This window comes from Chamaea fasciata, unplaced genomic scaffold (genome assembly GCF_029207755.1).
Source record: "Chamaea fasciata isolate MVZ Bird 193981 ecotype frontalis unplaced genomic scaffold, bChaFas1.0.hap1 SCAF_8, whole genome shotgun sequence".
NCBI classification, from domain to species: Eukaryota; Metazoa; Chordata; class Aves; order Passeriformes; family Sylviidae; genus Chamaea; species Chamaea fasciata.
Window position 1 is genome coordinate 11148864 of NW_027094093.1, and position 16784 is coordinate 11165647.

The window sequence follows — 16784 nt, forward strand, 5'->3', positions numbered from 1 at the left end:
TATCTTCTACATTATACCTCCTCCTTTAGTCAAGAAACCCAAATCTGGGACATTCACATTTGAAATAAGACAGTTGTGACAAAAATGGGACTTTTGCAAATAAATGAGAAAGCCTGAGCTATTTTTTACTGTGATGATTTAAAACCTGAAAATTCAACAAACCTATAAATGTAGCAAGATTATGAGTAGAGCTGGTAAAAAATACTGCCATGCATACTAAAGTTGAATATCACAACAAAGGCTGCTGGGCTGCCCTGGTGCTGCATGGATGTTTCATTAAGGGAATTGTTTCCTGGCTGAGGGAGCCACTCTCAAAGGAAGCCAGGAGTGTGACTGTTTTTCCTGATTCCACATGTCAGCAATATATACAGCATGAAATGATCTGCCCTGCTGTTCTCTCCCACAAATTAAAAGGCAGTGCTGGACAGAAAAAAGGCAGTAAAAGACAAGAGTCTGACTATGCCGGTTCCTGTAGGCTTTTGCCTTTTGTCCTTTTTTTTAGCATCTGAGAAAGTCAGAGGTTAAGTGAGGAAAAATAAACTGAAAAAAAAAAAAAGCAAGAGAGAAAAATAGGGAGAAAAAATTAATTGGGAGGAGGAAAAGACTTCTCCAGGCAGAAAAAGACAAGTAGATTTTATGAGTAATACATGGGCCTTACAACAAATTGCTATTTCGCTGATTCACTGACCTTGAAAAGACATGCTACCTTTTTTGCTTCTATTATTTTTATCTGTGGATAACAGTGCTAGTTTTCCCACCAGCCTGTTAAAATCCTTTCATGGAAATATAAGCATTAATATATCCTTGTCAGAAAGTGTACCTGATGAAAGATTACTTCCTTCCTGCTCTGACGTTCATAAAAATGTCTCTTAGGATGTTGCTAGAAGATTGGCTTGTGTCTCTGTTGCATACATAACTATTGAAAGAAAAAAAAATTCTGTATCTTATGAAGATGATTTCTCACTGATTTCTCTTATGAGCTTGTGAATGCATTCTCTACACCCTGAGCCCAAACTGAAAAACCCAAGGGCTCTTACGTTTTCAAGGACTTGGAGGAGACCTCTCGAGGGAGTTAATAGTGCTTAGAAGCACTGATGGTGGCCACTTAGAATTTTCTCTGTGTAAAAGTTATGGTCAGGGCTATGTGAAAAATGCAGAAGGAAGTTACTCATTTCTGGTAAGTTTTCCATTTATTCCAATGGGTGTATTTCTCTTATATGACAGTTCCATATTGCAGGCCCTTTTCCCACAACATTCCCTTTCTTGGGTTGGGCACATCTCTCTTCTCTATGAGCTGTGACTTCTCACTCCATCCCAGTTTCCACCATTCTCTCTAACCTTTGTCTCTAGCTCCTACTTTGTTTCTAACAACACTCCACTTACCTCCTCTTGTCTCTGTCCTCCTGATTTAAAAACAATTATTAGAGGCATAGGAAAAACAAGAACTCAAAGCATTGACTTTTAAAATGGATTGCTAATCTTTCCCTACTTAGCACTGAATTTGAAGAGGTTTTTCATTATTAATGTTTCCATTAAAATCCAGCTCTATAACATCACTTATCTTGCATGTATGAGTGATTACAAGATTTTTATTCTTTGTTTCTGTTTTATTTTGCTCAATTTGCAACTCATTCTTTTTCCTGCATTTTGTAGAATATAGTCTCAGAGCATCTGTGAGCTCTGAAATGTTTTTTACCTTTTGCTTTCCATTCAGATCAAGGGGGTTTAAGTGTTTGGACAAATAAGTAATTTAAATTCAATCTATTTTTGGTGGCCCACAGAAAATAACCCAATATAAGTTTTGGCTCATACTATGGACCTCGGGATTTACAAAACAAGAGACATCATTCCTCCTTAGTTTTTTCCTGTCCTCCCCCAAATCACAAACTTTTGAAAAGTGCTATGGCTCAAGTATGGCTCACTGAGGCTCATTGTGTTTAATATCTGCTCATAAAACCATTTCTTGGCATCTTTGAACATCAGACTTGCAGAGTATATATGAGAAAAGCTCTGCTGCCTGTTGACATCTGCATAGCCTGAGGAATTAATACACCTGAATCTCCCAAATCTTGCCACCCCATCTGTGTGCCTAAGATGAGATGAAAAGAGGGTAACTCGTCAGAATTAGAGGATTCTTCCAAACCACAAAGTAAACAGGTGAGTTTCTAAGTTTGCCTAACACATTTTAATATTGTTAGTCGGTAAATCTCTGTATCTGGGAGTAAAACACTCCTTGTGTTTGCAGAATGCTTCAGTTTTGCTAATCCTGCTGTCAGGTACAGTGGGAGTTAGGACAGGGTATAGATTTTCAACACCAGCTGATTTAACCCCACTCAGAAAGGACACAGATAAACAGTGGTTAACAATTCATCCAATTTATGCGTGTTATACTCCCACAGTGGCAAATTTCAGGAAAATAAGCTTACTTAGATTAGTCATTAGGCTTTTTTTTCCACGTCCTTCTAACTTGACATTAAGGAACATGAGATTTTGCAATGAAAGATTAAATACATTTCATCCCTGATGGAAAATATTTTTAATCTTCTTAAAATCCTTTTCAATTAATACCAGAGGAATTTAAGTTATTTTGAGGATTACATTGTGATCATAATCAGATTACTTTTTTTTTAGGCGACTTTTTCTGGTGAATTGAGAGAGAGGGGCCAAATTTACACACGTGAGAAAGAACCAAACATAAATGTTTTTAGCAGTTTTCAAATTCATGTAACCCTGTTCTTGGAAGTGGTATCAAGGACTAGACCAGCCTCTGTATAATTTTAGTTCCAGTTTAAAAAGGAAGACTTTACAGGGTATCTGTTCTCTATTTGCATATACTACCACTTTAAGTCAGTGTAGAAGCTGTCAGAAATATTGCTGGGAAACACTGTCTTGACTTTTTTTCACAGGAAACCAGCTTTCTTTGAAATGAAGCAAATGTGGGTATACCTCTTTCCACTCTTTCCTTGTGAGGCCAGTCAGGCACAGGCGATCTAAAGAGAGCAATGTACTTTTAACACTTACTTAGGGTGCATCTGGTTTAGCATTTTTGTTTGAATCGAGGGACAGTTTTGAAGCAAATTTCCTGATCATTCTAACTTACCTGCTTGGTCCTCATCACGGAGTAGTTTCTGAGCGCAAACTGATCTCTCAGTTGAAACCATGAGCTATTGTTCTCTTCTCCAATGTGCAGCTCTTCCATCCATGGCACTGGATCTGTACCTCCACCAGAACTGCCAATGGAATGGATTTCAGGCTGTCATCACCAACGCTCTCCCCACACAGACCCACTCCTATTGGGTTATGTGACAGTTTCCCTCACATCCTTGTCAGGAGCCCTCAGAAAGAATTGAAATTAATTCTTTTCTCCTGCTTGTTAGGCTACTGCACAGCACCTCAGTGGTCCAGGAGGCGCATGATTAACTTCGGCTCAAAACATGTTAAGCAATACAAAAATCTTTCAGAGAGCACATGTTAGGAGGAAGGTTGTGTGTTTGATTAACAGGCTAAAGAATAGCCTAACGTCCATTCTTGGTGTACTGACCAGATTTTCTCCAAGCTCTTTAACTACAAAGTAGATATGAATATCTGACTCCTGCAGACATTGGTAGCAATTTCCTTCTGAGGTGGCCAAATGAGAGACTGTAAGAGTAGCTTTTGAACTAGAATATTACCAGAATATTTTCAATCCTCAGTAAGAAAAATCCCTGGCTAATAAGTATAATTTAAAACTAATGCTGCTTCCCCAGCAACTGTGCAGTTCATGATAAGCCAAATGATCCCAAAAAATGGCAGGTAAGTGTGTGGGAGCCATGAACATTTCTAACACTGAATATATCCATTGAGCTAGCAAGGTACACAGTACACCTGAACCTACTCCTAAGTAATTACCAGAGAATGGAGGAAATGAAATACATCTATTGGATCATACTCTTCACAGTAGTTAACAGGTTCATGTAGCCTGAAAGTTAGCAACAACTACAATTAAATTTCTATGTATGTGTCACAGCTGAAGAAATCCTAAAAGCCATGATCAGAGGAGTTAAAAAGAACTCTGTGAACGACAGTCATTGGTAAATGTTCTCATTAAGTAGAATTACCACCTACCTTAAACAAAAGTCATTATCATTAGACTTGAATAAGAATTCACCTTGAAGACTCTTTCAAATCCTCAAGACAATTTCTGTTATAAGGTATATGACGTGCTTTCTCTTCCCTCCCTAAAAACTAAGCAGTTAGCAATTAAACGTGGGCAACTTGAGAAAGTTGCTTAAATGAATAAACTCTGGTTTACTTAGATTGTAGCATGACTTCTGGGATTATCTCAGGCTGTCTGTTAAAAACTTTATTTTCAGTCACGTGTTAACTTCTCAAACTTCAATCACTTGGCCAAAAAAACCTGAAGATGGGTGTGACTTATGATGTGAATCTTTATGTAAATGAAATGAAATCTTGATAAACATCTGCCCTTGAAAATCAGATTAGAAAAAAAAAGTTTAGTTATTTACAAAACTAAACAACACGTTTTACCATTCTCCCTTAAAAATTTTCTAATGTTAATTTCTTCTATATACCTGGTGCCAAATTCGGTGGAAGAATCACTTCTTTATAAGGAATCTGCTCTTTCCTGTCTACAAAATTTTGTTCAACTGTTGCTACCTGCTATGACTATTTACTGAATCTCTCTCAGATTTTACTTTCCTTTTCATTCCAGGCTTTACCTAACCTGGGCTCCAGCAGGCTTGGGTCTGTGTCTATATAGTAAGCAGAGGCTGTGAAATAGGATTAAATATGATCTAATCTGAGGTCCTGATTTTACCCTTTCTCACACTTGATTGGCATATCTGTTTAGAGAAAACAATATTCCTAAAATAAAGGCTTATTCCTCAGAGCTTGGAATTTGCAGGAATCTTCTCTAACCACATTTTAATTATTAAAAACACTGGATTTGCCTGAAAGTATCAGCAGACAGTGAAAAGAATTCATCAGTGACTTCAGTTAGAACAAGAACAGCATTAAGATAGAAGCATATCACAAAAGTCCCTCTTGTTAAGTTAGAGAAGACACAACATTTATACTACCTAGAAGACACAACATGATGTGTAAGTATAGCAAGGCTTTTTCAAAGACAAGACAAAAGAAGAACTAACAAAAATAGTGAGGCATTGAATCCATGTGTGTGTGTGTAAATACATTTAAAAAAACAAAAATTGAAAACATATGCAGTATGTTTTTAAAACAACATTTAATGACATTTGCTTCACACTGATTTGAACTTGCATTTTTTTCCCAGCCTAGAAGCTTAATTATAATTTTAAAGGCAAAATATGACTTGTGGTTGGTTTGCCAAAATGTGAGTGAAGCTTAGCAACAAGTATATTTGTATAAATAAAATATATCATTATTTTTTATTGTTTTGTAGTATCATGTTCATGATGTAACAGCCAAATACAATAACCACTAAGACTTTAAAAAAATCACTTCTTTAAGAATTACCTTGCAAAAAATTTTCTCATCAATAGCTTTGCCTGAATCTCATCAATGCTAAAAGTAGTTACGATTTGCTATCACTGTGAATGCGTACTTGAAGAAATTAAAGCTTTTTTCCCATTGCTTTTCCTGCCTTGTGGATTAGATGTTCATCACACAGGAAAATATGTCAGTTTTCACACTTCATCAGCCCTGTTCAATTGGTACAAGAGAACCACTTTTGACTCCCAACAGAACACTTAATTTTAAGAGCTTCCCAAAATAGAATGTCTAGGTGCAGTACTGGCTTCAGCTATGCTTCAGCACAGCTCCAAGAAAACTGTATTTTCAGCTGGTTTATGATACAAATTACGCCCACTGAGGAACAATTGTGTGCCTTAAGATGGAGATGGGGTAAAATGAGTGTTAAAAAAATTCCACATTAAAATAGATATTGCAGGCACTTGCTGACTTACATTCTGACAAACACATAGATGTTTTTAGCTATCTTATCTTTCTTAGTTTGAGCAAACTCCTTGACTGTTCTCAAAAATCTGTTCCTATCTGACGTAGGTGTACACAACACAGCAGTGTCTTCGTACAGCATCAGACCTTGAAACTGAACACAGAACCTGTTATATACACTTATCACCAACCTATCTTGCTTTTTTTAAACTTTCTATGCAAGTATTTTTACTGTAAAGTTTCCTTTTGTCAACTCTTTTTTATTAGACATCAAGAAGTATCGACACCAATTGCTCTTTTCCTTTGTTATTCACAGTTCTCCACAAAGACAAGCAGATAGATACAGATGCCTCAGAAGCATCTAGAGATACACAGTCAGAAAAATAGACAACCTTTTATACTCTTCTAGAGGAGAATTTAACTAAACCCTTACTTAGCTGTACCATACATAATTCTAATACCTCTGCATCTTGTGGACAAACAGATCAAAAATAAAATTTGTTCAGTGTTCCCTGTAGGTTTGATATTTATGAAACTTAAAATCTGTAGATTCGCCATAGACCTTTTCCAGTTAAAGACTTCATGTGTCAAAGGCTGTAATATAAGAGGAGAATTAAAAGGTTTAAAACCTTTGATGTCAAAAGAGAATTCATTTGACAATAAATCTCTCTCTAATATTAAATATGTAAAACATATCCTAGAAAGGATAAAGTTCTTCACTATGCAATCTGTCTGTGCAACACGCTACAGAGCTTCTGGTAGATACAGACTGCAGCTACGACAGCATTGTGTTGTTCCCAAATAATTAAAACAATGATTAAACTTTGGGCAATTTCACAAAATACAGGAAAGATCTGCAATATATTTCTAAGTGAATTCCCTCTATTAAAACACTGCATGGTAATTACCTTCTCTGTTGTCTTTAGTCTTCTTAGGGCAGTCTGTGTGGCAGTAAGCGGATATGTAATAAGTTTTATTAGTTGGTTTGGGGTTTTTTCCCTTCCTCTTTGTTGCAGTGACTTGGTATTGATGCTCTGTCTCTTGTACAATGCAGGCTGGGGTTAAGTCCTTCATTCCCTTACAGTCTCTTCTCTCCACTATTGCTTAACATAAACGTTTCTTCAATGTGAATATTTTCTGTCTTCTTTTAGTGTTACTTATTTTGTGACATTTTTCACTGAAACAAAGCAAAATAACTATGGTATACACGTATTTCGATATTTTTTACATAAAATTTAGAAGGAAGCTATTGAAAAAAAGTTTAGTGGTATCTAGATCTGTCCTTCAATTAGCATTTCTTTGTGTAGAATATGATAAATGCCTCAATACCCTTGACAGAAGTTCTAGACCTTTTAAAACATGGAATTCTAAATGTATATATTGTGTATGAATATACATATATAAATTTCACATCCTTTAAGCAGCAATTATGCTCTGTAGTCAGGCATTTACTAGTAGCTAATGCCTGGTTAAGGTAAGGAGGTTCTCTTATTTTCTTCCTTAATCAGTGACTACCAACAGGTGCCAAACATTCATTAGGGAATAACTTTAGAAACCAGGGAGAAATTAATATTCCCACAGAGTCTTACTGCCTTTAATGCAGTAAATTTTGAATAATTTTGAATAGTCTTACATCCCCAGTAAGATGTAAGCTTGCCCAGCCCTACCCGTCCTGTTTTCCATCTCACTGAATATAATCTCTTCATCACCTTTCCTTTCACCTTTGCTGCACTCCACCCCACCTTTCCTGAGGTCTCCACGTGGATAATCTCATTATAACCAAATACCCTGTGAGGAATTGCGAGGGACAGCAGCACGCTCGCACGAACTCTCCCAAAGGCGGCCCTCGGCTCCCGCCCTTCGCGGGAGGCTCCGGTTCCCCGCCTCCCGCCGCCAGGGGGCGGTGTGGGCCCTGCCAGCGCCCGCCGGGCCGGGGCTCTGAGGGGCAGGGCGGGAGCGGGACCGCCCCGGGCCGGCGGCCGAGAGCGGGGCGAGCTGCGCAGCCCCACACAACCTGCTTCGCTTTTGCCTCGTTTCTAAGAGGCGGAGGAATCCCAACGTGAGTCTTCGTCGTCTTTTGCGAGCTCTCCCTTACGTCTCGCACCCACTCTGCTGGCCCGCCGTCAGCAGCCTTAAGGTGCCCCTTACACCCCTAGATCCCGCAGCATCCCTGTTCCTAGCACGGGGCGCCCACTTTAGGGCTACGCGGGCTGCGGGGTGTTTAACCTGAATCACCTCTTCCGCACGCTGCTTCTACTTTAGCACAGAGGCAGCCCAAACCTGCCTAAAACACGCGCGGGGAAGCATTGCCGCGGCCGCCCCGGCACACGAACGCTCTCGACAAGGCAGCACGTCCTCCACAGACCCTCTTCGTCAAGGTCGTGCGGGGGCGACCAGGTGTTACGAGTCGTCCTACACCGCCCCGGCCGCCCCCCGCGCACCGCCCCGGCCGCCCGTCCAGGAGTCCCGCGGGCACGCCCCTTCCCAAGGCCATTGGCTGCCGTTGCGCCGCCGGGGGGCGGGCGCGCCGCCGATTGGCCGAGCTCGCCGTCCGTCAGCGCCGCCCGTCAACACAAGCCCGGCTCCTGTCACAACAGTGTGGGGCTGTGGCCGCACTTCCTGCGTGCTCGCCGCGTCCCTCGCCCCGCTCCTCTGGCACCGCGGAGTCCCGCGCGGGCACCTTCCGCTCCGGGGGCGGGCATGGCTCCTCCGGGGAAAGTTGGCGCTGCTGCCGCCGCCGTGCCGTGAGAGGAGCACCCGGGACGCCCTCCGTTCCTCCGTCCGTGTGACTCCCCCGCCTTCTCAGCGCCCCGGAGAAGTTGACACCGCTCGGCGGGGCGATGGCAGAGGCTGCCGGCGGCAGAGAGCAGCCGGCGGCGGGCCGTGCTCCTCCCGACGCCGCTTACCGTGCCGAAGAGGAGCCCGAGCTGGCATCGCTGGACGCTCCGGCGGCAGCCGGGGGCAGGAGGCGGGAGCGCCGTAGCGGCGTTTCGGCCGTGGGTACCACGGAGCGCTTCCCCGGCGGCAGCCTGGGGCCACCGGCAGCGCCCGACCCCGACGCCTACCTCCTGGAGGCGGCCAAGGCCACCCCGCGGAGGAGCAGCATCATCAAGGTAAGGGTGTGCCGCGCCCCCGGGAAGTTTGCGCGGGTCCCGTCGTCGGGTTACCCGGGCTGAAGCCGCCCTCTGGTGCGCCCCTGCCCGTGGGAGGGGGCCGGGCTGGGCAGAGGGGTGGTGGGAGCCCTCCGGGGACGGGCTGCGCGCACCCTCCGCGCAGGTGAAGCGGCCGCTCCGCCGCGCAGCGCTGCTGCCCCGCCTGCGGCCAGCAGGGACGGCGGGGCCGCGGCGCTGCCTCCCCGCAGCCCCCGGGGCAAGGTGCGTGCCCGGACAGAGCGGCTCTCCCGGCTCTGTGATGGGGTGCTGCTCCCGCTGCCGCTGAGAGGGGTCGGGTCTCCCCCGCGGTCGTGCGTGACCCGTGGGGCAGCTTCCCGCCGAGTTGTAAAGTTTTTGTGTAGCAGCTCGTATCTGTTCTTATTTAATATTTATCAAGCACCTGGAAGGCAGAATAAATAGCTTCTATAGCGCTGGCTTTCTTAGTTCTTGAGCAGCAAAATATGCAGTGTCACAAATTAACAGAAAAGGTGTGTTTGGAGACGGACTGTAGTACAGGTTGTGGCGGAGCAGCACCGGGTGTTTAGCACCTTTAACGTGAAATTAACAGGTCGGCCGTGATCTTAAAGCCTCCGCCTTTGTTATAGTCTGGTGAGGAAAATGGCTTTATGATTATGTTAATTCTTCTGTTTTTTCCGGTTTATTTTTTTTAAAAAATAAACTCTGTGGTTTTGAATTAAACGGCATCTCCTTGCAAGTATGCAGGCTTAATCGCCAGTTTCTGGGGAACCGATGAATGAAATCTCCTGGGCGAACTTAATTTAGCATATGGTCGCACGTGATCCTCTTGTTAGTGATTTGCACTTGGAAGGCATCAGGAGAACAGCGGAAAATAAGATTTCTCATCTGTAAATGTGTGAAGGCGCTGGGTAGAGCTCTGCCTCAATGCAGGAAGCTCAGGACGCATGCTTAGCTCCTGCAGCTTAGTATGTCTATTCAAAGGAAGAACAGATACGCCAAATAGTTGCTTCTTGTATTTTAGAGCTTCAGACGTTCAGAGGAGACCGAGGTAATTAAATGCAAAAGAGCCTCGAAGGTCCTTTGCGAGTTCCACGTTGAGATATTAACCCATTAAGTCCAGCAAAGCGTTAAGGGTGGTTGAAATTTTCTAAAGACATCCATTGAATGCCATGGGAATGTTTCCAGTCTGAAGTTGCATAAATGTATAAATGCTTTACTGAAGGACCAAAGTTCTGTAACTGTACTGGCATGGAGATGATATTTTCTCTTAGAATTGTGTGAAGGTTTCAAAAATTGAGAACATGCAATCTTGGATTTCAGTTAAAATGTATCATTATTTTTACAGGCTATACCAGTTCCATATGGTAGATATGTCATAAACGGTGTCTAATTGTTAATGACTGAGTAGCATTTTCACTACAGGTTGATAGATATTGGTAATTTAGCACATCTGATAATTATCAGCACATAGTGATAATGATCACTCTTCTAACTGGAGGAAGTTTCTTGAGATATATCCTAGGATGGTGTTTATAAGGAGAACGATTCCTGAGAAAGGTAAGAAAGTATTAATGTTCTTATACAGGGAACTGGTGAGGCCTCATCTGAAATACTGAGTAAACTCCGTTTCCTGTGCTTAGAAATGGTGCATTCAGCTGGAGGAGATGCATGGAAGGATAGCTAGGATGGGCTGATCAAGTCTCTGGATTTAATACTGTTTGAGGGGAAAAATAGATTTCTTGGACAAAAGCAAAGGATTCCTGTGTGTAGATCCTGTCTGGAAACTAGAAAGTTATTCTGGGCCCTGCACGGGTTTAGAATGGTCTTATGATATGAGTGGAATGAAAAATACCATTGGTCATCTTAAATTTAATTGTTAAATAGATGGATTAAATTAGATAACATGGCTCTGTCTTATAGCAGGTGTCTGAACTTGAGAATTCACAGGCTGTGCATTTCTAAGGCACAGTGTTGGGACCCCCTACAGTGCTTTGCATTTCTTTTCCCACAAGGTTGTCTCAGTGGTTAAAAGGGTTTTAAATCATAGCTTTCCTTTGGCATTATACTAGGAAATACTATTAACTTGGGATAGAAATTAAATAATGCACTTGTCTGCATTTTCAGGTGCTTTTGATGTCCTAGCACATATTTATTAAGTGTTAAATGCAAATTTTAGTTGGAATTAAGGTAAAACCTTCCAACTTACTTCACATATTTTTCTTTTCTTAGGACTTCAACATGCAGGATTTCTGCTCAAGCATTGTGTGTTTTACAGGGAAATGAATTTTCCAATGATTTATTATGTTTATTTTACTCCAAAAAGTCCATATGTTCATATAAATCTATAGTCAAACTACTATTCTATTGCTTCCTTTAAGCTGATCTTATCTGCTGAAAAATGTCTTAAGAAAGCAGAGGAAGTTGCACAGTAAGGACAAGCTCTTACTCTGCAGGAGTTGAACACACTTGCTCTGTTTCTCTCCCAACTATTTAAAGCTGTACTTTAAACATGAGTGGTCTTGCTCAATTAAGCAAAAAGTTAAAATTCTGTAAATTTTGATGGTCAAAGTACACTTCTAACAGCGTTTTTTTTCTCAGCTGTCTTTTGGAACTCTGCAAGTCTCAAGGTTAGCATCTGAGAGTTCAATTCCAGTGGAAGCCAGACTTGCTTACATTGGAGTGTTCTGGCACCCACAGTATAACTGTGAAGTACAAAGACTGAACAGGGACTTGCTTTAAAAACCTTCCCTGCAGCAAATTCCACTTGGCATATATTGCAAAATATGAACCCTTCTAAATAATCTTCAGTGCGTTCATGTGCTCTATATTTGGCTTCAGAAACAAGAGAACTCATTTATATAAAAAGAACAAAGTGTAGCCAGAATATTTTTAGTCCCATTTTGCTTTGCTGATGTTCACAGCTTTGTAGATTAAGGTAAATTTAAAATAAGATTAATGAGAAATAATTGTAGCTGTTCTTGTGCATTAGGTTGTTTCACTAATGTGCATTAGTTGTTTTTTTTTGGGTTTTTTTTGGTTGTTTTTTTTTTTTTTTTTTGAGGCTTTGTGTTTGTTTTTTTTTTGTTTTTTTTCCCTAATGCAAGGAAGAGGCAAATGGCCATACTACAGAACTAGAACAAGAAAGGGAGTTTGCCATGAGGAAGCTGAAATCAGCAGGCAAGAATGCTTGGTGATAAAACTAGAGAAATGGCAAGAGATCAAGAGATCATAGAGTGTCCTGTTTTCTAGGAAGCCTAGAGATGGACTATGCATTGACTAAATTATTTGTCAAGTGTTTCCTTCTTTTTTTTTTTAATTAATTTTTTCTTGTGAGTAATCCAGGGCCAGTTGTTTGCAAATAAAATAATAATTGCAATCACTTTTAGGCCAGGAGAGCAGAAGACATTGCTTGGAGAACTGGATTTCTGCTTTCTTTACATGTAATGTTTTGTAAGCCTTCCTGTGTGGTGGGCTCTTAACAGAGTTAACTGATGCTGTTTTCCTTCTGGCATGTTCCTTCTGCCATTGCCATGTATGAGCACTTCAATAAATGAGTAGGATGGCTGTGTAGTTTGTTATGTAATGCTACTGAAATACTTCATAACTTTCTACCAAAATATTTCTCTGTTAATTCTTATCAGGCTTCTCTCTACTTTGTTTGCATGCAAGACAAACTTTTGGGTTCATGTGTTTGTTTTCTTCCTGGATCTTTGTTTAAGATACTGTTGCAGATAATGCGGTAGACTGTGCCCATGAAATGAACTTGAAGTAGCAGCTGCAGACTCTTTCGCTCAAGAGACTAACTTTAGTCACAGTAGAGCTATGAGACGTTTTACTGAAGTTCTTCCAATTCACGCAGAGATTTTTTTTTCTTTTCAAAGCCAGTTGAGTTGTCCTTGCTCATAATACACTACTAGCCTAAGAATTGCAAGTTTGAGAGTTTTGTAATTGAAATAATCAGTGGAAGTGTATCAATACGGCCAGTTGTGTTATTTTGAGACTTGTATTTATGCTTCTGTCATTTTTAGCTTTCAAAAACCAAACCTGCAATAAAAGCAATGAGGCTTAGTTTCTTTCAGTTTGTGTTCTGATATGTGGGGACAGAATCTAAGTGTTTTAAATACATGCTGCATCTGTCTAAGCAGTGTAACAATTTAAGACTTCGTTTTCAGAAGAAGAGTTTTTCAGGACTGTAATGATTCTCCAGTAGCTTTTACATAGCTTTTACATAGCTTTTTGTTGTGTAACCTTGCATTTAGGCACTTGCTGATTAATAATCTAAAACTATGACTATGTAAGATTTATTAAAGCTGATTAACTACTTGATAGTCCACCGGTGATTTTATCATGATTGCATTCTTTGTCATACGTGTACCAGAGGAAAAAAGGAGAATATTTACGTTGAGATTACATTAAATAATGTGGTAGACCCTAAAAATGTATTTAGAAGAGCAAAAATGACATGTCTAGCCATGCGAAGACTGCCACAAAATGGGAAATTTACCAGAAGGATCTGGAAAAAGGTAATTGGAGGGTGATATTTTTATGTATGTAAGTTTCCAGCCATTGTGGGCAACAGGGAACTGATATTCGCTCTCTTTCACAGCATCTGAAGTCAGGGAACAAACCAGTGGTAGTTCTTTAGCAGCAGGTTGAAAATAAATGACAAAATTTCCTCATGCAGCATGTGAGTAAATCATGCACTTTACAGTTCCAGTTATCTGTGCAGTAAGACATGTAAATGGGTTTGAGCAGGTTTGAACTGACAAATTGATGAAGAGAGCTTCACAATGCACCGAAAGCATCTGGCTTAGAAAGTTCCTAAACTACAAGTGCTGGAACTCTGGGAAGCCACAACAGAGAATCAACCACTTTATACTTCCTTGCTGCTTACGTGTCTCCCCAGGCATGTTCTTGCCTTGAGAAACCAGCCTAGGTTGATCTTTATCTAACCCAGTATCTGTTTGTTAAAAAAAACTTAAATGGATTGTTAAGAGAAACTGGTTTCCGTTATTGCTAGTGTAAAATTTCCTTAGAAATTAAAGAATCTTCTTTGTTAATTTAGTTATTTAGAATTAATGTTTGCCAGCTTTACATAAGAGAAGCAGTTTGAAGTTATTTTTTGGATTGCTGTGGCATGGCTGTTTATATTTTCCTAGCACTGCATCTGTTTTTCCTTAAGTGTCTATTCAAGACCATTTTGGACAGAACAAACACTGGATGTAGACCTGCTTTTGTCAAATGAGTCGTATGCAGTAGTTAGTATCAGTGGAGATGGACAGTTTTTCTTTAAACCGTTGCATTTATCCCTGAGATACATTCTCGGGGGAGCAGTAGGCATTTCAGACTGGGGTTTAACCTCCCTCTTTTACCACTTTGTTTTTAAAGCAACATTGGTGGCTCCAGTATGGCCCTGCCAATGTTGGTAACACTGTAACAAGAAAAATTTTGGTCTTGTGGAATTTTTTGTGTCAAGCAATCAATAATAATTATCATAGCAATGGAAATCACTTTATATAAAATGATTCAGGTGCAGGATTTATGTAAATGGGTCTTGTGAAGCTGTCCTAAAGGCTCCTCTGGCTAAAAGTCTCCTAAAAATTAATGGGTGCCTTTACACTGACTTGGCTACTTGAAAAATTTTAAACAAACCCAAACAGTCTACATCCAGGCCAAACTGCTTCCTTAGACATTTGTAACAAACTTGTCTGCTAACTACTCTAGAGTCAGTACTCAGTATTTGTCATCATTTGGTTCCGCTTGACACATAATGTAACATATGACCAGTGGTCTCAGAAAACATGTGGGTACAGATAGATAAAGCATTGTGTTGGGGTGTCTTTCCCTACCAGTTCATAATAATCAAGGTGATTTGAGTATCTTGCACTGAAATTGCTGGAAGGTGACCTTTCTGTAGGATAACAGCAAGTCCAGTGGTCTGCAAACACAAGTTCTGGCAGGTCTTTTCAGGAAGTTGTTTGATAGGTTTTCTAGGTAAGAAGTAGGAGCTGTTAAGGTTGGGAATAAGAGATGAAACTGGTGATACTGGTTGATTTGTTTTTAAATTATGTGCATAAAGGCTTCTGTACAGAAGTACATAAATAATGATTAAAAATATTCTGACAAAGCAATGGGGCTGCTAGACAGAGCAGTGACAGAGGAGGAAAGCTTTCTGTTGCTTTCCGAATATGTTAAGCAGCTGTTCATAAAACTGAGTTTTCATTTCTGTGTGGAGATGCAGATCTTTTTTCTAATGCTAATACTTTATTCATTTTGTAGTTCCACTGAGATCATTGCCATCTGTAACAAAAATGTTTTAATTGAGTTAATGGTATATTTTTTTCCCTGTTGTTCCCTACAGTAGATGTGAAAGTGCAGGCAGTTACTGTAGAACCAATAATACATCTGCTATATGAAACATTCAGCTGGTCGTTCTTGTAAGCTTAATAAACATATTTGATTGGTAGGTGTAATTTATGGTAATACTGAGTGATTTTTCTAAGATATGAGGAAGGATGATTAATAATACTTTTTTATAACACGTGTATTCTAGGTTGTTGCTTTTTTTTTTAAGCTAATGTGACTTGGAGGTTTTGACATGCAAGACAGTTCAGGAACTACTCAGACTTGATTAAAAAAATAAGTGCTTCAAATGGCTGAATGCCTTTACTAAATACTAAACAAGTTCTGAAGACTTGTAAAGATCTTTGTATGTATAGGATTGGAAATGTGTTTACAATCAAAGCCTTGTTCTTAAATCTTTCAGTGTCATAAATATTCTGGGGTTTGAAGCCTACATATGTAGAATCCTGTTTTCTGGAAGAGTCTTATGTCTGAAGTTTGCAGTTTTAAGTGATTATTAATCCCCTTCCTGAAATGTGTTCAGAGTGCTGAGATCATAGTAATATCTTAATTTAGTTGTGGTTCATTATTTTATGTGTATTTATTAAGTTGAAAGTCTCTGACCCTTAAGGCATTGTACAGGCCCTAACTGAAATGAACTGGAATCAAACTGAGGTAAAATATTCCTCCTCTTCCAGAGCCGTTTTCAACAAAATTAGCCTTGGGATTATTATTTGAGGCAGCATGCATCAGGTGGTGTTATTGTGGCATGCCTATTTGAAGGTGTATCACAGTCTAAAAGGTAACTGATACGAAAGTGTTACTGTACTGAAAAATATATTCCAGCTGTAAATGTATACTGTGAAGATTTAATTCTCCTGAGTTGCTTGCTCAGGGGAGTACTGACACACCATGTTTTAGATAATCCCAGCTGAAACAGCTACAGAAAACATTCATTAGAGTTGTACTGAGTTTTCCCCAGAGGCTCTCCATCCTGCTGGATCCTGGTTGACCTTCAGGTTGACCTGTGTTATGCTGCTTTGGTACTTCTTGAAGGGGTAAAAGGAGCATGCGTTTGCTGCCCAGTTCCTTGTTCAGAGATTTTTCAAAGTGGAAGTGTGTTTGAACACTTCAAAGTTATCATACATTAATTTGTGTGGGTGTAAATGGCTATAGAAGAAGCACAGTAGTCAGTAATTAGGACTCAAATCATCATCGTTCACTGGATGCTCGTTTTGGTAACTGGGATACAACTTCTGAATGGGCAATAAGAATCTCAGTTAGAAATCTATTCAGTATGAAACTGGCTGCTCAATTGCATACCTTTCAAATAAGTCTAGAATCAGGTAAAGTGCAGTGCCCAGCATTTATTATTTTATG

The 16784-nt window shown here is 40.4% G+C and overlaps 1 protein-coding gene across 1 annotated transcript in view; it reads left to right on the forward strand.

The window, feature by feature from the left end:
* Window positions 1-8530: 8530 nt before the first annotated feature.
* The window catches only part of PLCL1 (phospholipase C like 1 (inactive)), a 184263-nt gene continuing 176009 nt past the window's right edge, over window positions 8531-16784 (forward strand). The window contains exon 1 of the mRNA XM_066189650.1: window positions 8531-9044. Coding sequence (XP_066045747.1) covers window positions 8772-9044 — 273 coding nt within the window. The 5' untranslated portion in view covers window positions 8531-8771. The remainder of the gene's footprint in view (window positions 9045-16784) is intronic.